The 22,784-nt window shown below is 55.0% G+C and overlaps 6 protein-coding genes across 6 annotated transcripts; 3 read left to right on the forward strand and 3 right to left on the reverse strand.

Moving 5' to 3' along the window:
• Positions 1–152: 152 nt before the first annotated feature.
• HRG_07031 (MRC1-like domain-containing protein) lies at positions 153–4,176 on the forward strand (the record flags this gene model as incomplete). Its single annotated transcript, XM_044865502.1, has 5 exons — positions 153–1,719; positions 1,762–1,983; positions 2,062–2,249; positions 2,298–3,043; positions 3,102–4,176. 5 exons carry the CDS (start codon positions 153–155, stop codon positions 4,174–4,176), a joined length of 3,798 nt encoding a protein of 1,265 aa, XP_044719464.1.
• An 898-nt stretch (positions 4,177–5,074) lies between these two features.
• On the reverse strand, positions 5,075–6,709 carry HRG_07032 (cytidylyltransferase family domain-containing protein; the record flags this gene model as incomplete). Its single annotated transcript, XM_044865503.1, has 5 exons — positions 5,075–5,113; positions 5,198–5,656; positions 5,724–6,070; positions 6,120–6,489; positions 6,542–6,709. 5 exons carry the CDS (start codon positions 6,707–6,709, stop codon positions 5,075–5,077), a joined length of 1,383 nt encoding a protein of 460 aa, XP_044719465.1.
• Positions 6,710–8,817: 2,108 nt separating this feature from the next.
• Positions 8,818–10,095, forward strand: HRG_07033 (phosphotransferase enzyme family domain-containing protein; the record flags this gene model as incomplete). The annotated part of the gene is made up of 2 exons (XM_044865504.1): positions 8,818–9,351; positions 9,538–10,095. The coding sequence occupies 2 exons, from the start codon at positions 8,818–8,820 to the stop codon at positions 10,093–10,095; spliced, it is 1,092 nt and encodes a 363-aa protein (XP_044719466.1).
• Positions 10,096–12,425: 2,330 nt separating this feature from the next.
• Positions 12,426–14,524, reverse strand: HRG_07034 (GMC oxidoreductase domain-containing protein; the record flags this gene model as incomplete). Its single annotated transcript, XM_044865505.1, has 5 exons — positions 12,426–13,020; positions 13,085–13,110; positions 13,160–13,855; positions 13,918–14,261; positions 14,380–14,524. 5 exons carry the CDS (start codon positions 14,522–14,524, stop codon positions 12,426–12,428), a joined length of 1,806 nt encoding a protein of 601 aa, XP_044719467.1.
• A 275-nt stretch (positions 14,525–14,799) lies between these two features.
• HRG_07035 (peptidase family m20/M25/M40 domain-containing protein) lies at positions 14,800–16,384 on the forward strand (the record flags this gene model as incomplete). The annotated part of the gene is made up of 5 exons (XM_044865506.1): positions 14,800–14,969; positions 15,046–15,363; positions 15,434–15,579; positions 15,673–16,261; positions 16,312–16,384. 5 exons carry the CDS (start codon positions 14,800–14,802, stop codon positions 16,382–16,384), a joined length of 1,296 nt encoding a protein of 431 aa, XP_044719468.1.
• Positions 16,385–19,165: 2,781 nt separating this feature from the next.
• HRG_07036 (uncharacterized protein) lies at positions 19,166–20,789 on the reverse strand (the record flags this gene model as incomplete). Its single annotated transcript, XM_044865507.1, has 4 exons — positions 19,166–19,269; positions 19,537–19,689; positions 19,751–20,525; positions 20,586–20,789. The coding sequence occupies 4 exons, from the start codon at positions 20,787–20,789 to the stop codon at positions 19,166–19,168; spliced, it is 1,236 nt and encodes a 411-aa protein (XP_044719469.1).
• Between the last annotated feature and the right edge of the window lie 1,995 nt (positions 20,790–22,784).

Consider the following 22,784-nt stretch of genomic DNA (forward strand, 5'->3'; position numbering starts at 1 on the left):
CCCGCGGCCCACTTCAACACTCTTCCCTCCGCTTGCATCTCCATATCCTCGATTTCCATGTTTGCGAACGCTTGACCGACGCATCTGCTTAGACACCCAGCAGTCGCGTCTTCACTCTAGTATATTTTCTTTATCATTTACACTTCCGGCCAATGGCGTCCTCGCGCGCATCTTCACCCGCGGCAGACGCCCGCTCGCCCTCGCCAGAGCTGTTGACGCCAGAGCTGTTGACGCCGCGCTCGAAAATAAAGGCGCTGCTCGCCACGGTGGAAAGCAGCGACGACGAGCAAGATGCAGTGGTTTCGAACAAGAACCGCCGTAAACAGTCATTCGTCGCCGGCCCCCGAAACCGGCCAGACGAAGAATCTGACGAGTCCGACGTGACGATACGACCCAGAGGCAAGCTCGCTTCTCGAATGCAAGGCGCCGCTCGAGAACGCGCCGAAAACACGCTCGACGATGAAGAATCCGACGCGACGCAGCGACAAACGCGTAAAAACGCCGATGCAGATCGAGGCGAAGACAGTGACGACGACGACGACCTTCCGGTGGCCCCTCGACGCCTGAAAAGATGCTCCTCCGAGTTGAAAATACCTGCAGACCCGGAGCATCCTGCACGCGAGCCTAGTCCTGGCCTCTTTGTCTCCTCACCGTTGCGTCCGTCTCCTGCCAATAACAATGACAGAAACGACTCCGAGTCAGATCAAGAACTTCCCGCCCTCAAGTCGGATCGCTTCAAGGCTCTGGTGGAGCGAAAAAGGCAGGAACGACTGGCCCGCGAGGCATCTGAAGAGGCTCGCAAAGCCGAGCAACGGGCACGACAGGAGAAGCTTGCCTTTGAGCTCGACCGGCTAGGCTCAGACGACGGCGCCGATTCCGGAATCACAGATGATGAAGGCGGGCGGAGGCTCACCCAAAAGGCTCGTCCAACGCGCAAGGCGAGCAAAAAGGCCGTCGAGGAAATGAACCGCGAGACGCAGCGCATGGCACGAAACATGCAGCTCGCACACGAGGCCAAGACGAGGAAGAAAATCTCAAAGGCGAGCCTGTTTGAGAGGTTCAACTTTAGACCTGCCGGCGGTTCGCATCCAGAGCCCAAAACGCACAGCTCAAGCCGACCGACTACGCCCCAGTCCGACGTGGAATGGAAGGACGCCGACACGCCGCCGAGCTCGCCACCAGTAGTCGCGGAACAGGAACTGCCCAGGCTCCAGGTCAACCAGGATGCCGACGCGCAAAACGCCGGAGACGACGAGCTGCCGTCCTTGGATCAAGTCATGGACTTGGCCGTGCAGTCGCCGCCCAAGGATAAAGGCAAAGCCATCGCTATCGATGTACAAGACACGAGCAAGAAAACGCCCAAGCCCAAACGCCGCGTACGCGTTCGGCTGCCGGCAGCGACCTTGAAAGCCTCAACGCTCGACTCTGATGATGAACTCGAGGTCAAGTGCACGACAAAGGACAAGGTCGATGCCGTCTTCAACAGGATCCCTGCGCAGGGTGACAAAGAGTCGCGCTCTCTGAGAGCCCTACGAGCCCTGGCACTAGTCAGGTCTCCAGGGAAACAAGGCCGTCAGAAGCAAGCCAATTCCTCCATGACAGCCGCGGAGCTCCAAGCCCAGTTGTATCAGAGGGCCAGACAACAGGCCAGGCTCGAGCGAGACCGGCGCTTGGAGATGCTCAAAGCACAAGGAGTCGTGATCCAGACGGCTGACGAGCGTGAGCGCCAAGAGCAGGAGGTAGAGGATCTCGTCGCCAAAGCAAGGGAGGAGGCCCAGAAAATCATGCAACAGGAGCGGGCTGCTGCCAAGAAAGAAAAGGAGGAGGGCGGCAGCGTCGACCCTCTAGCTTGGGACGACAGCGAGGACGACGAGTATGCCGAAGCGGCAGATGAGGCTGATGGCGAAGCGTCTGCGATTGAGCTCTCTGACTCTGACACCAATTCTGAAGAAGAGGGGGAGGAGAGTGATGAGCCCGGCAATGGTGAAAACGCCGCCAAACCCCTTTTCGATGAGGATGCAGAAGTGGAAGGATCTGAGGTCTCGGAGCATTCTGATCAAGGCACGGTCTCAGAGCATGATGAGGACCCCGACCAGCTGCCTGTTGCAAAGCAGAGGCGAACTCGCAAGCACACCACCATCTTATCCGACGACGAAGCCGACATTGAAGCCACGCCCAAGCCCAAGCCAAAGGCGGCCCAAACAACCCCGGCAGAAGCTAGGACAGCATTTCCCGCTGTGCCGACCTCTGTCCTTCGCTCGGCCAAAAAGTCGTTCATCCCTGGGCTCCCCGTGCAGGGGCCCGCTGGTCTCGGCCTGACGCAAATCTTCGCAGGGACCATGGACGACAGCCAAATCGGCGGACCGACGCAATCGATGATGCCCGACTTTGACCAATTCCTTGACTCCAACTTTACAGCAACTGCGGAAGAGCCCGCGGAAGAAATGATCATGGACACCCAGAGGGAAGAGACTCCCACGGCGACACAAGGTACGCAAGGCATTCACTTGAACTTGACGCAGTCTCAGATGCGGGGGCTCGACAGCCTGCTTCCCAACAGCTTGCATACGCAAGTGTCCGAGTCCATGGAGCCCTCTCAAGACGCCGGACTGCAAGAGCAAACGCCTCTCAGGGAACGATTCGTCGAGCCTCCGTTCTCGACGGTGGAGACGATCCCGGCCGACCAGCAGGGCGATGAGTTTGTTCATGACTCCCCACTCGTTCGCAGAGGGAGACTGCGCCGGAAAATGGACATGGCTGCAGTCGGGGAAGAAGAAACCCAGGCCACTCAAGTCAATGCTTTTAGAGTCTTGGCCGAAGGCGCCAAGGAAAGGAAGCATCCCGAGGACGAATTTGACCGAAAGAAAACCAAGGCCAAGGATATGGTGGAGGACCAAGCCGAAGAGTCCGAGGACGAGTACGCCGGTCTGGGCGGTGCTGACGGCGAAGGGAGCGACAACGAGTCCACTGGGTCGCTGGAGGAAATCATTGACGATGCAAAGGGCAACGATGTTGACGAGGGCGAGCTGGCTGCCTTTTACGCGTAAGTGATTTCTTGCGATGCTTCAACAGGGCTCTGGCGCTGACTGACCGTCCCAAAGTGATCGCGAGCGAGCCAATGACGAGATGGAGGTGGAGAAGCTCTTCAAAGACATCACGACGGGCATGCTGCGGCGCAAGCGCGGTGCCGACTACGACCTCTCGGACTCGGACGACGGTGGCGAGGCTCGTCGGCGGATGAAACGTCGGCAATTTTCCAAGATGCAAAAGGCGCTATACACGGACGAGCGCGTCAAGAAGATGGCAGAGAACCCCGGAAACCAGGCGTTCCTCCGCACCATTGAAGATCGCGGCAGTGAGGACGAGATGGATCTGCTCGACATGGCCGACGCGCCAGAGGAGGCTGACACGCAGTCGCAACCCCAGGGAGAAGGCGGCGGCGGCGGCGACACAGAAGCGCGCCAGGGGCAGAAGACGATCCCCGACAGCCAGCCGGGGAAGCAGCCGCTGGGAGCCTCGGAGCAGGGCAGGGCGCCGGGGCACATGAGGCGGACGGCGGGCGGGAAGAAGCCGTCCAACATTGGCCAAATCCGCGACACGCTGTCTGACCTGCTGGAGGAGCGGCAGGGGTCCGTCATCCCGGCGACCGAGGCAGGCTCGGAGAGCGAGGACGAGGGTGACGATGAACATGACGACCGCGGAGCGTCTCGGCGCAGCAACAAGGAGAACCAGGCGCCGAGTGCCCCGCGGCGCGGCGTAGCCGTCGTCGACCGCATCAGCCTCAAGCGAAACAGCTCATGCATGTCGTCGACGTCAAGCACGCGCCTCGCCTTTGCCGCCCACGCCTCGGCATCGTCGTCGTCGTTCAAGGTCCCCGCCCTCCTGCGCCGCGCAACGACCAACTCGACGCGCATGTCGGGCTCGGCCTCGACCGCTGCCTCCTCGACCACCGCCACCACGGGCGCCGGCGGCTTCGGCGACGACGGCAAGATCAAAAAGGGCGCGGGCAAGCAGAGCGGCGTCGTCAGCGGCGGCCTTGGCGCGCCGCGCCATGGCGAGGGGCGCGAGCCCATGGCGCAGGCCGGCGCGCGGCGGCGCGAGGAGAGGAAGGCGAGGGGCGCGGTGAGCAGGGTTGGTGTCGTGGGCGGGCTTTTGGCGAGGGGGTCGTTTGAGTAGACTGTTTTGGGACCGGGAGAAGTGTTTTCCTCTGGCTTGGGTATTCCTATCTACTTATTTTGGGCATCATCGCTGATATGGCGTTTACGGAGGGCATGCATCGGGGCTCATGATGAACGAGGGGGGGTTGGTTCAGGATTGGCTGGAGACGATTTGCAGCTCATGCATATATAGGCTGAGCGTGATGACGATTTGGAATACAGAGATATCCAGGCGGATACCCGTCTCCAGTCTGGACAGCGGTTGCTTGCAGGAGCCTGAAGCAGATTTGCCCATTGGAAATGACCCTGCCGCGTCGGCTCAGGGGTAGGAAATAACCACTTCCATCCCACCTGACGCAGACACCCAGCAACGATCATGCTAAAGCTAATGCAGGAACTAGCATGAGACGAGACGCAAGCAGCTCGCTGGAGAAAAGCGCACTGGCTAAGTTCTTCACCATGCAGTTGGGCACAGCTTCTCGTCCTCGACCCTTTCCCGCGCCCCGCCCGTTCACGCAACTGACCGGACAGACGGGGTCCCGTCCCCAGGCAGCCAGCCACACTCGACAGGGCAAAGCCTCTCCAGAGCTGCCTCCCAAGCGATAGTCTGCATCATGCCGGGAGTGGAAAAAGAAAAAGTAAAGAAAACCCCCATTCCGGCAACCATCAAACAGCCGGGGCTCCCATGATTGCAAATGCCGGGTATCACTTCACGCTGCCAGGAGCCGACGGCATCCCCCATCATGGCCGTCGCCCCTCTTCCCTCTGGATCATCCTTAACCGAAAGTCCAAGCACGCCACGCATGTGCGGTCCCGGAACATGCTGAAGGCGCATGGCGCCATATGTAAAATGCGGGCAGGAGTTTGCTCATTTCGGAGAAAACAAGCCCGAAGCCTCGATCCGCTGCCCCCCAGACTCATCGTTGCAGGATGGCCTGTTCAACACAGCCGACAAACTGTGTACGCGGTCAACACCAGCCCCAAGGCAAACAGTCGTCTCAAATTTTGGGGATAATAGAAGAAACATTCAGGATGCTTACCTTCTCAGTTACGACACCCTGGTTGGCGAGATATCGAGACATGCTCCTCACAAGCTCGACCTGCTCCTCTGGGCTGAGACTGGTGATGGCTGTCTCGAGGACGGAGCCCAAGGTGACCTTGTGCACCTCGATAAAGGTGTGATAGTACATGTAGGCGAAGAAACCCATTATGAACTGGCAGTCCATGCGGTCCGTCATGCCGCCGTGGCCGGGGATGGAGTCGCCGAAATCCTTGATCTTGAAGGTGCGCTTGAGGCCCGAGGCGAAGAAGCCGCCAAAGGGAGCGATGAGCGAGGCAAACGTCGCAAGCACGAGCGCATGGATCTGCATGGGGGCGAAGGTGAGGGAAAAGTTGGTGTTGGGCGGCAAGAAGAAGAGCTCCGGCAGCTGGTACGTGCGAGGGAGGAAGACGGGGTTCGGTTCGCACTCGAGGCCGGTGAAGATGTTGGCGCCAAGGTCCTGCGGGCGTTGCCGAGCGGTCAGAAAGTGAAAAGAAGTCATGCCGGTCATGCAGGGGTCGACTCACATTTACGGGGCAGATGAAGTATTTCGAGCGAATCATGATGTTGACGAGCAGCATGGCGAAGAGAATGGTCATGATCCAGGCGCCGACAAAGCCCTCGACCGTCTTCTTGGGCGACAGCTTGATGAGCTGAGTGCGACCAAAGGCGATGCCGCAGATGTAGGCAAAGATGTCGTTTGTGATGACGAGGGCAGCCGGGAGGAAGAACCAGATCATGCCCTCAAAGATGTTGTTCATGACAAAGTGGGCCTGCACGACGACGAGGTAGAGGGCCATGTGCGTCCAGGCAAAGTTTGTGAATTGGAACTTTAAGTGGCCGGGCCTGAGGGTGGCGACGAAGCAGACGAAGCCTGGAGGAAGGTCAGTGGGAAAGGCACGGGCAAGGGGCAGGCGACTGACCAAAGACGTAGAGGATGAAGCTGATGAAGCGGTGGTGGGTGGCGAGGGGAAGCAGCATCTTGTCGACGAGGACGACGTGCTTGAAGTAGTAGATGACGCTCTCGCCGTAGAGAAAGTACATTGTGCTCGCGAGCCAGTACCAGTTGAGGCTCTTTGTGGCGCGGATGGAGCGCGCACGACTGGGGACAGTGGCGATGGCGATGATTTCCTTGAAGCAGACAATCTGGACGGCGGTGATGACGGCGATGATGTAGATGTGGCCGATGAAGAGGGCGGTGAAGAACAAGGCGAGCATGCTAAAGGTCCAGAAGGTGCGCGTCATGAAGTTTGCCTTTTTCTTCTGGTACTCTTCCTCGGCGGTTGGCTGTTTCTGTCGTCGACGTCGTCAGCCGGTCCTTGATGGTGCAGGCGAGCGAACATACCTCTTGCACGGGAGCCAGCTGGGCCTGGGCCTTTGTCCTGGTGCGCGTCGGGGAGCCCGAGCCGTCCTCGCTGCCGCTGAAGCTGGATCGGCGGCCTTCAGAGCCACTGGTGTGGCCGTTGACGGCGGCGCCGTGGGGGAAGCGGACGCCTCTCTTGGGCCTGGCCATGGTGACGAATCGAGTGCGCGAGACGTCGCGTCCAGGTAGGCCGAGGGAGGCTGCCGGGTCGAGATGGGAGGAGTCGATGGGGGTTCCCAGCGGCGAGAAGTGGAAAGGCGGGAGAGAGAGAGCGCAGTTGTCGTCGAGGGTCGGGGAGGATGACGACGATGACGATGGCGACTGCGGCGGCGGCGACGGCTGTCGTCGAGGCTTGATGAGTGGCGGCGGGCTGTTGGACGAGGCGCCGAGGTAAAAGTTGCCCAGAGTGTCGGTCGGTCGGGGGTGAGGGAGGAAGTGAGAAGAGGAGGGACGAGGTTGAAGGATGGAGGGTTTGCGCAGGATGACAAACGCCGGGTTCGTCTGGGAAGAGAAGGTGGTGGCTCGGGCGGCATTCGGTCCTGTAGGCGCTGTTTTTCCCGCAGAAGTTGCCCGCTATGGCGGTTGGGTCGCGGTATGGGATATGTACCTAGAAAGTATCCGCCGGCGAGACTGGAGCGGGTGGAGATACTAGCTGTCTACTTGCTCCGCTAGCGCGCGGATTAGCGGGGACACACACCTCTACAGTGGCCACGGTACAGTGGCTGCAGCGGCGCCGGCGTGGCGCAGCTTTACTACACCTAAGTCAGAGCTTCCCGTCCGCTCTCTGTCAATGATTTCTCATGGCGGATTTGTCAAGACTTTCCCCTGACGATGGAGAGTTCAGCAGTGGGGCAGACGGGGTGCCACATTTACCCAAGCCAGGTACGTACTCGTGCTCACAATCCCCAACAATCGCAACAATGCTCGTCGTTACGATGCTGCCCTTTACACTAGCCGCAGTCACATGCAAAGCTATTCATAACCAAGACTTTGTCTGCTACAGCCATGCCAAGTTGGGTTGATCATTCGACCTTGGCTCTACAGGGTTGCTGCCCAGCCCGCCAAACGATGAATGGCCTCAACCCCGGGTACATACCGCCATGGCTGCACGAGAAACTTCGATCCCGTGAGCACAGACGCCCGAAGGCACGGGCAGCCAACGAGCAACGGCAAAGCGGCCTCGCCGGCCGGCCCGGATCAACTAGATAGACCGACTTAACCTAAGAGACAGCTACAGCTAGACAAGAAGAGTCGTAGACAGCCTTGCCTCTTTTAACCTGTTTCAGTGCCTAGTAGCTTAACTAGTAGGGGAAGGGTGCCACATGTTAGGCATGGCTGCAATCACTAAAGTTAAGCGTATCCCCAAGCAGCTATAATTAGCTTGTTAGTAAGTTACCTAGACGTACACGATTTAAAGGAGGCGGCTAGTTGGCCAGGTCCTATTAGAACTCGAGCGCAATAGCGCAACACATAACTTATGAGCAAGAGCGAGAGCAAGCTGCCCGAGAGCCGAGCCAGCCAACCCTTTGCTGAGCTCGGCAGCGCTGCTAACACCTGCTTTCGCAGCTATCGAGACCTGAATCTCATCGCGGAAGTCTACCGTGGGGGGAGGTTTCTGCGAGCCAAGTAAACCGGTGGTGCTTCGAGGAAGCATTCAAACTCGATCCGACTTATCTTAGCCATGTCTAATAGTGCGTACAGCATGCTGGAAAAAATGAACTCTTGGTGCGACAAGCTTCGAAACTTTTATAATCGCTCCTACCCTTTTCCAGCCAAACGGAAGATTTCAGACAACGATAGGCCAAAGTCGCAGAGAAGAGTCACCGTTGGCGAGGGCGGAGTGGGTATCAGGGGGTCAACTAAAGTGAAGGCGAAACGAAAGTCACGGTACGGATACTGGTCCTCTCACCAAAACAGCAAATCGCAATTAACTAAAAATAAAATAAAGTTCCAGTTAGATAGCGTAAAGAACTAAGTACATTATAGGATTTTTCTAGTATTTTGTGTACCGGCCGTTATTATTAATGAAAGCTTGAAGCCTTCTGGGCATTAATAAGACTGGGTTTTCCAGCATATCAACTTCAGTCTCCGCCCAAACCTCTTCTGCAGCTCGCCAGGCCAATTCCTTTGTATAGGCATTACTTGACAGGCCTAAAAGTAATGGTGTGAGCTAATCACGTGAACATGCTATTTCAAGACACGGCATCCCGGAGAGACCATGCGCTCCCCCTCAACGCCCAGAGTCGCCGCCCGCCAAAATGGCCATATTTGACGAGCTTGCAGGCAGACAACGCCAAGACATGTCCAAGAAATGGATCCACCGTGCCTTTGCCGCTCAGAAGGAGATTCTGGAACTAGTCGCCCAAAGGCGGTCCGGAGGTGAACCTCGAGGTATCGTCGGTTGGATTGCCGGATCGTTCAACTTCTGCTTCAGAGTCGCCTTTACCGAGGGGCCGGATGCCGTCATTCGCTTCCCTAAGCCCGGTTGCACGGTATTTGCCGACGAAAAAGTCATCAATGAGGCTCGGGTGATTGAGTTTATCCGCGAAAACACCACGATCCCTGTTCCACGCCTCATCAGCTGGGGTCTTACCAAGGACATTCCGCAGCAACTGGGGCCTTTTTTAATTTCCGACTTTATCCATGGAGTTAGCCTGTCTAGAGCCCTTAGGGACCCTGCCGACAACGACTGGCTATTCCTCAAACCGGCCCTCGACAACAAGACGCTGAATGGCGTCTACGAACAGATTGCAGACATCTTGCTCCAGCTCTTCCAATTCAACTTCTCTAAAGTAGGAGCCATCTCAAAGAATCCTAGTTATAATGAGTGGTCTGTTACTGCGAGACCGTTAACGTAAACTATGAATGAGTTGGCGACTGCCGCATTCTTCCCTTCAAACGAGTTCCCTACAACTTCCTTAAATTCAACGAGAGATTACTTCCGGTCACTAGCGCATAGGAACATAACGCATCTTCAGACCCAGCGCAACATCGCTACCGACCAGACTACGGCTAAGGAGCTATATCTTGCTCGCCGTCGTTTCCTGCAGCTAGTTGATAAGTACTGCGCCGCGGACGACGATCAAGGTCCTTTCAAGCTCTTCTGTGACGATCTTCGGCCACACAACATACTTGTTGACCCGGAAACTCTTCGCATCACTGCTGTCATCGATCTTGAGTTTACAAACGCCATGCCGAGCCAGTTCTCTTCGGATCCGCCGTGGTGGCTGCTGCTGGCGGAGCCGGAATCCTATCTTAGTCTAGGCCGCCATCCGGAAGAGTTTGTGACAGCCTATGAAGCCTCCCTTGGCCGATTCTTGCAGGTTTTGCAGCGAGCCGAGAAAGCAAGAGGACTGCAGCTATCTAGTCGTATGCGTGATGCATGGGAGACGAAGCGTTTCTGGTTCAACTATGCCATACGAAACCCATTTGAAATTGAAATTCTCTATGAAAATTATCTAGGCGAGGCAAGTGGTGCTGGCGAATCGTTACTGTATAACAAGGTGCGTGCGGAGATGGAGCAGTTTGTCCAATGAAGATGGAGCAATTGGCGGCGTATGACAGCGACTGCAAAATAATGCTTGACTGAGAGTTGGGATCACAGTCTTCAAGCACTTATTTTGCTCGTAGGAGTCTTCGGGAGCATCTTGGCGAGACAGTTGTTGCGGACTGGTTTTGAGGCTGGGGGGCGGGCAGCTCAAGAGCGAGCTTGCTTCCAGAACTCTAGTGATTTCTCGAGAAAAAGAGGGAGCTGACCACGTCATCAAAAGTTGTTAAGAGCCAAACTGATAGTCTCCGAAGAAGCAGAAGCCTCATAGTACTTGCTTAGGCAGCCAGGGCGCCTAAACATGTTAGCTTACCTCGCTTGCGTAATTGGCTTCAGGACCAATGCTAGGGATGGATAGATTGAGAAGAGTGATCAACTTGCTTAAAAATGGGCATTCACCAGCGAATTTCGTCGAACGGAGAGATTTCCGGTTTGTCGTGAAGCCCTTCAGGCACATTGCACGCACGACTTCCTTGTTACAGTCTTTTAGTTTATGTATACGAGTTTTTGGCATGGCTTGACTTTTGTCTTGTTATACTTGAATACTTGGCTCGTAGACGTAGCATCGCAGATAAAGTAGTCTGAGTCTTCTTTCGGTGAGAGTCTCTATCATCCTCCCAATTTCAACTCTCGCACATCGGAGACTAGGATCAAGTGTCGTATGCATACTAGTTTTCATAAATTACTAGAACGTGGACGACTGGAACCTCGCGGAGCGTACCTTAGAAGACAGACTCAAGGTTCCCTCATGGTGCTTTTTCGCACCTTTCCGAGAAGGCAGAGGACCTGGGGGGAGAGGGTCCTTCGGCAATGGCGGCGGTTGGACCCTGTCTCGGGAAGACGGTTGACTGTTAGTCGCCGGAAGTGTAGCATATCCATTGCTTTGAAGGGCCGGACGAGCACCTCCTCTATGAGGTACCGCGTAGTTATTGGCATCGACTTGAACACCATTGGAATCAAGACGGATACGACCAGGCGGCGCCCGGCTTTCAAGCGCCCTATCAACCCCGGTATTCTCGGGCGTGCCCGGGGTCCAGGGATTAATATCGATGCCATCGTCATCAATAGAGGAATCCGTGTTGTGCGTGTTTACCTTGATGGGGGGACCGCCATAAATTTCCACTGGGATATCGGAGCCGGATCCGACACCTTTAACGTTCCCTTCGCCACCAGGTAGAGGGGCCGCGGCACAGGTGGCGGGCCATAGCAGCAGACAGAGGTTGAGGGCCACAACGGTAAATCGCCCCCGCATCGTGACTGGACGGAATCGTATGTCGTAGTATACTAAAATGAGAAATGTTTGAGTTTTTAGCTGGGCTTAAGCTGGCAGGCTACAAATAATCGAGGAGCCGCGGGGGAGGTTGAGATTTCGTACACCTCGAATTGTGTATTGTGTATGGAACATAGGACTAAGATATAGATAGATGTAATCTGTCCTGCTCTGTATAGCATCTCTGCCAAGGCTATTACGCAACAATTGACAAAGACATTCAACACCACATCGACATATATGGAGTATGAAAGTCAAAGGCATTAGCAGTTAATGCCTCGTGCGGAAATTCCGAGGCTTGTACTATATCTCCACCGGTCAATGAACCTTTCTGGCTTATTGTGGCTATGTGCCCGTTCGAGATTGCATAAACCAATCCATCTTCACGTCGCCGGCGATAATATTCGGAGGGTCATAGAGCCGCGCCACAGTACTCCTACGAGTGGGCGCAGCACCGTTCCGTACTGGTCAGATAGCAAGCATAAATACGGAAACTCTAGAACGCTTCGGTATACGCACGAAATCCTAATCTCAAATACGAGAATTAGGGAATTCCAATGTCGACGAGTTGCTTGCAGCGGCCCGCTGGAACGGGCGGCCGTGTAAATGGAAGGCTGCCATACAGTTTTGTAAAAAGATAGCCCGACTTGACTGCCTCCTTTATAAGAACGAGAGGCACGCCGTGGGGGATGCAAGAGGAAAGCGGAGAAGTCCGGACAACCTTGGTTTCCAGACACCGTGTCCTTGTCCTGTTTGATCTCACCCTTTTTGATGTTTGTTCTCTTTTCGTTTTCTAGTATAGCTGCCTTCACTAGAGCTGTTCTGCTACCAGGAGTGGCGACCGAAAAGAGGCAAGAGACATTACTTGGGGGGACCGACATCTATCGCCTGTCCTCATCTCAGCCGGAGTTCGACTTCACCACCCTCTTTGCCTCCAACAACGCTTCCCGCACAACGCGCGCATATCGTGCCTACATCCGTTCCCCCGGGCTATGCTTACGCACCATGACGCTCCTAACGATATCGTCGCACCGCCTCAAGAAGCTGTTTTAGCTGCTAATGGCTAGCTCTCTGATGAAAAGATCCGCCGCCTTCTCGCCAATAACAAAGGCCGTGTTGCCCGTGTTGGCACCCACGTTCTGCGGCGCGATGCTCATATCCGCAACCTTGAGGCCCTCTACGCCGTAGACGCCCAGCGAACCATCGACAACGACCCCCTCCTCCCGCAGCGCCATCTTACATGTGCCCAAGGAATGCCGCGCCGAGCCTACGTTCTTCCGTTTCCACTGCTCTAGTACGACGTTGTCGTCTTCTGTGTACACAGTGTCCCTGACGTCCTTAAGTGGCCCGTCGACCCCCTTGCACGCGGCGTCAGATCCGGCGGCAAAGGGCGGATAGCCTGGGCTATGCTCGCCCCGGTACACCTTCATCCGGCGCAGAATCTCACGCTGCTTCTGGTACGCCAATATGCTCGACTTGATATCAAGGTTCCGCTCGTCCGCCAGAAAGCCCATCTTGAACTCGATCTCATCGCTCATGGCCTGGCCCGTTATGTGCATATGGCCGCGTGAGTACGGGTACACGGTGAAGGTCGATACGGACATGAACTGAGCGGCGGCAAGCCTAGTTGGATCTCCCGGGAATCTAGCTGCGCAGTTTTTAGTCACCCATTGAGAGAAGTGATGATAGCCGCCGGCTTGTTCGTAACGTCCTTAAAGTCCCTCTCCTAGGCATCTAGAAAGGCGGGACCAAGTGCAGCAGCTTCTTGGTCCGTTGGCCGCACCTTGGCGGTAGCGGTAACGTCTGCCGCGTTCCAGCCGAGCATGCTGTCCTTGGCCGCAATGAAGCCTCCAATGTCAACCCGGCCGCCATACTGCGCGTCGATAGTCTCCCTGGGCGACAGAATTGATCTGTATGGAAAGGTCAGGAGGTGATGGTCCATGTAGTTGCGGCCAATTCCGGGCAGTTCAGCGACAACAGCAATCCCGGCCCTGTCAAGAACCGCAGCGTCGCCGATACCCGATCGCTCAAGCACAAGGGGCGACCCGAGGGCTCCGGCAGACACAACGACTAGCTTTCTGGCCCTGACGGCCTGGAGAGCGGTGGCATCGGCATGGAAGACCGAGTTGGGTCGATACTCGACCCCAACGGCTTTCTTCTTGTCAAGCAAGACGCGAGGGACCTGATGCTTCACGAGAACATGCAGCTTCTCATGCTTGCCGTCCTGAAGTCGGGGGTGAAGGTACGTGTGGGCTGCGTCCTGTCTGTGGCCCTCCGGATTGATGAAACGGAGGTTGCGTTGGGCAGCGTTGCCTGTGTTCAGGTCCTGAATATCGACTGTCTCGAGGATGCCGACTTTTGCCGAGGCCTGGATAAAGTCATTCTCGGACATGGAGGTATTGTAGGCGCTGCTGCTAATTTGAACTGAACCGCTCGTGCCGTGAGTTTCTGGCGGGCCGGGTCCGTAGTATGTCTCGAGCTGCGAAACGAGGTTAAGCTCGATACCTGCGGCAATGATGCCATTCGTCAAGAACAGAATACCTTCCTTATAAACGGGAGCAGCTCGTCGGCGTACCAACCGGGCATCTTCCACGAATCAAAGTCCCGCCGCTGGGCCCGGCTGTACGTCATGAGGTTGATGGACGACCCCCCGCCGAGGACGCCCCCAGAAGGCACCATCAGCTCTCTGTTGCCAAGCTTGGGCTCCCTGACGCCCATGTAGAAGAGCGTGTTTCTGCTAGTCGGCATCAAGTGGCTCGGGAAAAGCACCGGGAGGATGATGGAAGGGTCGTTGTAGTTGTCTTGGTCGCCTTCAATCACCAAGATGGCCAAGTCGGGGTCCGCGTCGCTAAGCCTTGAGGCAACAACGCACCCAGCAGTGCCGCCTGTGAAAGTTCATCAAGTCAGCGTATCCGCTGCGGCTTTGCGTTAATCTGGGAAGATCAGTCACACCTCTCCGCTTCAACCCACGTAAGCAGAGTGCTTCGGAGTCGCGATGCTCACCGCCCGCTATGATGACATCCACCTCATCGAGCCAGGGGGGCAGTTGGGCGATGATGCCAATAGTTGCATCGCCGAAGAGAGTACGCGCTGGTTGACGAAGAGGGCGAGCCTGGAGGATGGGAATATGCGAGCTGTCAGACTTCATGTCCGGGTCGGGGCCGGTTCATGTACCTCGCACTTGGACCATAAACCATGCGTAATCACAACTGGTGACCGGGAACGATTGGTTCAACTGCCTGTAAGCCGAGGGTTACCTCAGCCTGTCGGGAAGCATGGTGGCGTTGTGTTAACTAGAGCAGTAGGCGCGCGGGGAGGGGGGGAAGACTGACAATCCAACTTCTCGACTCCACGACTACCGCTGCTTCCCGAGGCCGGGATCATATACTTGATATCGCAGAGAAAAGAATTGCCAATGGTGAAATGCAGTTCACTCCAGTCAATGTCTTCTTTCGCTCCGTGAGCCGTATCTCTCGTCAAGGTCGGGTATTTTCCACGTTTCAACGTCGGTTGCACTTGAAGATCAATGCCGACAGGCTTCAAGAGACTATCCATGAGACATGTCAGTGGGGAGCAGCCCACCGATATGGAAGGTAAGTAGCTGACGTCGAGCAACGAGCAACTCCCCGGCGCATTACCTCTGAACGAGCTTACGAAGTCTCCTGGCAGCCGTGCAACGGAGACGGGCATGGCACGATTAGCCCTTTCAGACGATGATGCTAGAGTCAGACGCTGGTTCGCCGAGGAGATGCAGAGACTTAGCTGCCAGGTCACCGTCGATCAGCTGGGGAACATGTTTGCCCGTCGACTGGGCTCCCTGCGTTCATCTGCACCGATGACAGCAATGTCCAGTCACTTGGACAGCCAGCCCTTTGCTGGACGTTATGATGGAATCCTTGGAGTTGTGGCAGCCATAGAGGCCCTTCGGACGTTGAACGACAACAGTCATGACACTCGGTATGACGTTGGCGTTGTGAACTGGACAAAGTGAGTGAAGCCACCCTGCTCACGCACTGCAAGAATAGCCCGTGTTCCAACGGAAACTGACAAGAAAAAGTGAAGAAGGTGCTCGCTTCCCCAAGTCTATAGGGGCTTCTGGGGTGTGGGCTGGCTGCATCCCCATTGAGCAGGCGTGGGACCTTCGGGACATCTCTGACCCCTCAATCACCCTGAAAGGCGAGCTTGAGAGACATGGCTTCTTGGGTCAGACGCCCTGCTCCAGTGACTCCTCCATTGGGTTTCCTCTGGCAGCCAATTTCGAGTTACACATTGAGCAAGGCCCTATTCTGGAGGCAGGCCGAAAGAAGATTGGGGTCGTCTTGGGAGCTCAGGCATACCGCTGGCTGACTTTTACAGTCTTTGGACGAAACGCTCACACTGGAACGACGCCGTTGGCTGCGCGAAAAGACCCCCTGCTTGCTGCGGCCAAGATGATTGCCTCGTCCAACGGAATCGCAAAACAGCTCGGGGCTCTAGCTTCAACCGGCGTGGTCAAGACACCGTCCAGCTCGTCCATCAACACGCTGGCATCAGAAGTCAGCTTCACGCTAGATCTGCGACACCCCCAAGACTCGGTGGTTGCAGAACTGCAGGAGAGGTGCCTCGAATCGTTCCGGGAGATTGCGCGCCAAGACGGGAAGGGAGTCGAGTTTTCGTGGACGCTGGACACGGACTCGCCAGCGGTTAGGTTTGACCAGGGCTGCGTCGCGGCGGTGCGTGAGGGGGCTGTCTCGTTGGTTGGCTCGGCTGGATGGATTGAGATGACGAGCGGAGCCGGCCACGACAGTGTGTTTACCAGTCGGCGGTGCCCGACGGCCATGATTTTCGTCCCGTGCAAGGATGGCGTGAGCCATCATCCCGAGGAGTTTTGCAGCGCCGAAGACTGGTGAGATTCCTCGTCATACTACAGCGAGAGTGTATGCTTACCTTTCTTAGTGCCACTGGCGCCCAAATTTTGCTGGATTCTGTTCTCAACTACGATGCAACCCGGACTGGGGGTTCAAGGTGAAACTACCATTATGGAGGTTAAAATATCCGAGTCTGCGAGTGTCAGAGCAGTCTTGTTTCCATTGAAGTTACCCAGAATCCAGGGAGTCGGAGCTATGTTTACAACTTAATCGATGACTAGCACGAGAAGAGGATGGCATGGCCCATATCGATCAGCAATAGCAAGAGTGAGAATAGTTCATCGCGAATTAAATCACACATTGAACGTTACGAAAGCGTATGCCTTGTCTTAAAAGGACGCAAGTATCAAGGCTGGAGGGGGCACCGTCGGCAGCTACGAAGCATATGGAAGTGACTGATATTGATATGGCTAGACACCATCCCCAGCTACAGCATTGGTTAGGCGGAGAACTTGGCTGAGACTCATGAGAGTAACCCATTTCAGTTACAAAGGTGCGAGGCTCCAACGCCGCCCAAAGCAGCTGGGTCAAGGGCATCATTTTGTTCGATAGCCGCGGGCAACAAACATTGGTGCAAGAGACACATTGTGCTTTCGGCGTCCTTTTCCCCAGTTACAAAGGACACGCCACCTTTTCTGGCCCCCAAAAAGTTTCCATTGACACTGCGTTAGAGAAAATATCATTCGCTGGTTTACATTGATCAGGGTACGTAGAAGGCTTACTCTCCGATATTATGTCGACATTGACGTCGTTGCTTCCCGGCGCGGAGAAGATCTTGCCCGCCAGCTCGGAAGCCTGGGTTACCTGCTTGCCGACGACCCTCTTCTTCTGCTGCAGAGATGCCTAGCTCACCCAGCCACGCAATGGACACCAACAGGGCTCACCCGGCTCACCCGCAGTCGCGCGGTTGGCCGGAGCGGGGGAGCCAAGCACATCAGATACACATATCTGGAGGAGATCGTCTGTGTCTCGTCTCAACGCATCTCTCAGCCTCTCAGCAAACCATTTTATTATTTTATTCTCTTGAACTTCGGTAGTGCCCGAGAAGGGAACAGCAAACGATACGAAGGCCCGTCTTGGATGGCCGGAAATCCACTTTTCGCACAACGAGCTCCGCATCAACCCTCAGGGCTCCTAATGGTGTAACCGGTCCATCTGGACACCTCAAACCGGCTTGATGGTCCGTTTGGCTTGTCCAAACCCGACCAGCGGTTTGGAACCCTGTCCCAGACCGAAATATTAGTCCATTGGCCCCATAGCACTAAACCGGTCTGATGCCTGACTGGCGTCACGTCTCGTGGCTTTCCTCATACAGACATGCCCTCCAGCTTTACTATTCCCCATGGCCAGCCCCAGTCTAAACTATCCATCGAACCAGTTTGAACATACGTTACCAATTGTTTGCGGGGTCTTGGATATCTGAAATGCTACTCGTGGATATACATAGCAACATTTAAACTAAGACTAGTCGATGGCACGCGGCAAGCAATATAAGTCGGAATACTTACGTCCGAGGGTCCTGTAAGGGCGATTTTGTCCTAGGAACGTAGATATTCTACGAGATTTGGAGTTACGATGCTTATCTCGCCGGTTGGTAACCGTAGCTTTGACCTTAGAAAAGAGTCGCTGTGTCTTGATAGACATGAGCATAATGGAGAGCTTGACTAGATTGATTCGCCAGTCTGAGGCTGGCTGATGCCCTACGGAATTTAATAGATAGACAGTTAGACTGTCGTTTATGACCAAAGTCGCCGACTACAGGTACCTAATAAGAGAAATATAAAATTGCTCCCTTTCCGGTGTGATTCTCGAAGTGTCTTTCCGGAAGTCTTTTACAGCAAGCTAGATCTTGCAGCCTATTATACCTGGTACCAAGTGCCTTATGGAATGTAATAGGTAGACAGTTGAATCCTATCTTTTCAACTTAAAAGGGACTTAATGTCCGCTTTCTATCTGTTCTTAATCCCCCCCGTCAGACAACTAAGCAAGAACTAGGCTCTGCTTAACTTAGTCTTAACTTTATCGCTCTACTAATATTGGAAACATGAAGCTCTTTGCTATTTGCCTTTATTCTTTCAGGCTCGGCCTTCCAGCATTTGCCAAGGACACCGCTGCTGAAAAACACGAAGCTGGACCGGCGACCGATAAAAACTCTAAGATGGACAATATTAAATACGCAAATAACGACAACTTATTTTTTAGCCACAAGGACTACCCGCCTGACGGATACGGAGACACTCCCGACTACGCTTCTGGGGATCATCCTGAGCCAATTGGGCGGCACTGTTCTGGAGACCAGAAGGAGTGCAATGGAAAGTGCATCGCCAAGGGCAAATTATGCTGCTCTCAAGGCCAGAAAGTTTGCAATGGAAATTGAATCCCTGAGGGAACAGTATATTATTCGGCTGATCAAAAGGTATGCGCCAGCGGCTGTATACCACAGGACCATACATGTTGCGGCTCTAGCGGCTCCCACTGTGGTCCTGTAAACCCGGTCTGTACTGCCGACCAGAAGGGATGCCTAAAGTGTGGGCCAGGTCAAACGGATTGTGCGAGCGGCTGTATCCCACGGACCCATATGTGTTGCGGCGATACCGGCTCTTCTTGTGGCCCTCCACTTTGGAGCACCGCCGACCAAGTGGGATGCTACAACCCGGGTCCTAAGGCTGGATGGAAGTTAGGTTATAAGGGTTGGAAGTAATACGGTCTAACGCCTTAGTTAACTTACCTTAAACAGGGAACTTCCAATCCCCTATAGTAAGAGGCATGTTAAATAGGGCATATATGGCCCTATATATAGACTTATAAAGCTATAAGGAATGCACGTACTACTACTAATACTTCATGCTGGTGCAGCAATTGACATCTATAAAACGCCTCTTTTATTCTATGTCCTCAGGATAGTCCAGCTTCTCGTTCTGCCGTTGACGCCTCCTCTTTAGAAATGCGGTAACCCTCACAAATATCAATAGCCCGATCCAGAATCCTGTTGCGACGAGTAGCATAACCGACCCAACCCAAGTCAATGCAATAAACCTATCGCCCCGGGTGGCCGAGAGACCGACACTAACACCCAGCTTGTTTAAGGTGTTGACGAGAATGGTGCTGACAACAGTGATAACAAGGCTGGCAGTGGTGCTTAAGAGGGCGGCTCCGGATGAGATACCGAGATTGATTAGGATTATGGCTAGGTTGAGAGGGAAAATAAAACTGGCCAGGGTTGTGACCATAGAGAGAAGACTTAACAGCATACTAAAGAGGTAAAGGAGAAAAAGGCCTAGGAGTAAGCCATTGATCAGGTCGACGAGTTGATTGATAGTTTCAGGGAGATTGGTTTTGCTTAGGTCGATAGTAAGCGGGCCAATAACGAATGGTTCGGCGAGTGACTTGACAGAATCTAGTCGGTCTAGAGAGCATGGTCAATCAAAGGGTTGTCCAGGTTGAGGGGAGGCGGGGAAGGAACGCACTGGCGGGTTTAGTGTTGCAGAAAGTTGTATTGAGTCCCGGGCTGCTGGTGGTCCCGGAGGGTTCGAAGTTGCCCTGGCAGAGGTCTATGACATGCAGGGAATACCACTCGGAAACATTGAGCCTCTGGGTGATCTGGTCGGCCGCGCTGTCACCGACCCCGGCAAGATTATTCTTGATGGCCTCTTTGGCGCTGTCAAACACGGTTTGTACAGCCCCGTAGATCTGGGACTTGCCCTGATTGAGGGCGCCCCCAAGCCCGGCCGTGGCTCCGTTTATGAGACCTTGAACAGCGTTCGTTGCCCCCCCAGGAGCCATAGTACCGCTAGCCTTTGCCGCGCTAGATACCGGGTTTGGCGCGTTGATGAGACCAGCAAGGGGATTGATATCGTTGAGAGTGCTGGCAGGGCTTTGAGACTGCCCCTTTTGAGTCTGTCCCGGCTGTGGTGGACTGGGCAAGTTGGGAAGACCCGGAAGCCCGTTGACTGATGGCGCTTGCGCCGCGTTGCTTGGGGCCGCGTTGGCATTCGGGTCACCAAGTAAGCCATCGAGTAAGCCTCGAGGAAGTTTGGTATTCTCGGTTTGGGAAGTCTCGTCTTTCGAGCCGGCGGCCCGAGCTCCCAGCAGGTTTCCCAGCGAGGGCGCGTTATCGGTCGCATTGGCGCTCGACTGCCCTGTGCCAGCACCAAGGATTTCGTCGCCGAGTGCGGTAGCGTTGAGCGAGACGGCATCAAAGACTGTGTTGACGAGGTTGTGCCCCAGGTTCGCCGTGCTCACCTGTACCGGTTCGAATTAGCTTGGAGTGCGATGCTGCATGTCACGGAACGAAAGGCATACCCTGAAGATGTCCAAGTCCTCTAGGGATCCTTTGTTGATGCCAGCAAACAAAGATATAGTGACTAGGATGAAGCCAACAAAGGTTGCAGACAACGGTATTAAGATAATGACCCTGGATAACAGGAACTTGCTGATTGAGGCAAAATTTATTTTTCTCCTGGATCTCTTTAGCAAGGCGCGTCCTGCAGTCTGGAGTCTGTCCATCGGTGCGGTTGTATGACAGAAGCTAAGGGAACTAATGAAGGGGGACGACGTGCGAGAGTTAAGCAAGATGCCGAAAGCCTCAGGTCTTATGATTCCGGAGTGGTGGATGGAATATTTAAAACAAACCACCAAGGATAGATTCATCACCCGGATGCCTATGCCTTATTCGCCATCCAGTTTCAGTTTGGAGCTAACGTCTCATGGATCTACCCGTGCCCGCGTCAGTCGTGACGGACCCATCAAGACGAACCCTACAAGGCTTGAGAGAACGACGGCGGCGGAGGAACGGATCGACGGTGCGGCAAAATCGGTTGCGCGAAAGCCGCAGCGCGCCTGGTGGACAGGGGCCAGCAATAGAACGTCGATGGTAGCCGTCTCTGCTTGATCTGCGAAACAAGGCCTGTTGTTTCATGCTCGTTTTGAGCTTCGAAGGCAGAATCGGAAGCCCCTCATTCCGTAAGCGCAGGGTGTCGGCGACTAATACAACGGCGCCCGAGCGCGCCGCAGACTTTGCATCTAATAGATCGCTTCTTATTCGACTCGTGCGACACTCGCTCTGGTGATGGAGAGAAGCCAATATTCTCGTCCGGGACAGTTCTTCCCGAGCGTCACGGTTTCCCCCAGTTTAAAGTGATCATGTGTGGAGGACGGGCGGGAGGATCACTTTGCACCGCGGCGGAACCGGCTGCGCCGGAGCTCATGGAGTACCTTGGCGAACTAGCGATAAGAGGTCGACAGTGAAGTCTGAGGCACAGCACGGCAACGTACAGAAATAGCGAAAATAAAGGAACAACAGCATCCAAAACGCCAACCGAGCGACATTTTTTCAAAGTGAGGTCCATCTTTTGACATGGCCAAAGAACGGCTCTGACCCCAGCAGAAGTAGTTTACGGTGGTCGTTAGAACAACGCTCCTAATGGCTTTGAAACTGCTCTGCGAAACCTGTACCGACATCCCAAGGACGGGAAGCGGCGTTCATAAACCACTAGCAAACCTTGGTAACTAGCAGCAGACGGTGTTAGAAGTGAATCTATTGGTATAGACGGGTGACGGCTCCGATAGAGAATGAAAACTAATAAAGTCGCGTCACTGGTGTAAGGGGCTACGCCCCGATGTGTAGATCTGGCATGGCCAGACTAGTCACGTGCGAGCGCCACGGACACGACTCCTAAAGGGAGCGATGTAGACACGTCTCCCCTTTACACTCTTTGTAGCTCAATTTACATCAATTACGCCCAGCACCTGTGCCAACAGTGCTGACCCGTAACATATTGAGCTACCAGTTAACAAAAGACAGGACAGACAGAAGGACAGACAGCAGGACAGACAGCAGGACAGACAGCAGGACAGACAGCAGGACAGACAGCAGGACAGTCAGCAGGACAGACAGCAAGACAGGCGATAGGCTAAACGACGAGACGGACGATCGATCGGACGACGAGACGGACGAACAAGATGGAGGACAATAGTAGTTATGCAGGGCACCGCGACCGGCGGCGCAACGAGCCGATGGAGGAAGGAGCAAGAGCTCTTGCAGATCTTATCTGGGATCGCGGGAGACGAAGAACTGCGGAAGATGTTCACCGGGCTAGGCCTAGCAGCGCCACCGTTGACACCCAGCCCGGGGGTGCTCAGTACCCCGGCGATCTTACCCGTCGAACCGAGGCCGGAAGCAGCCCAGGAAATGGACCGTGGCAAGAAGCGCAAGCCGATGACTTGGCCGAAGTGGAACGGTCAACCCGAGTCCTTCCACTTCTACCTCGACCGTCTGGTATTTAAGTACAATACCGACGAAGAGGAGGGCCTAAACGGCAATAACAACGTCGTGTGGTACGAGATCCTGCAGACCTTGCCGGATCAGATGATGAGGAGAGTCGAGGGTTTTTGGAGGCAAGAGAGCGCGAAGGGCAACACAGACCCCCGGAAATTCTTCTCGCACCTAGCCCAGACGTTCGGCAGCGTGCAGCAGACAGAGAGGGCGCAGGACAGGCTGCG

The sequence above is a fragment of the Hirsutella rhossiliensis genome, assembly GCF_020360975.1.
Source record: "Hirsutella rhossiliensis strain HR02 chromosome Unknown scaffold00007, whole genome shotgun sequence".
Lineage (NCBI taxonomy): Eukaryota > Fungi > Ascomycota > Sordariomycetes > Hypocreales > Ophiocordycipitaceae > Hirsutella > Hirsutella rhossiliensis.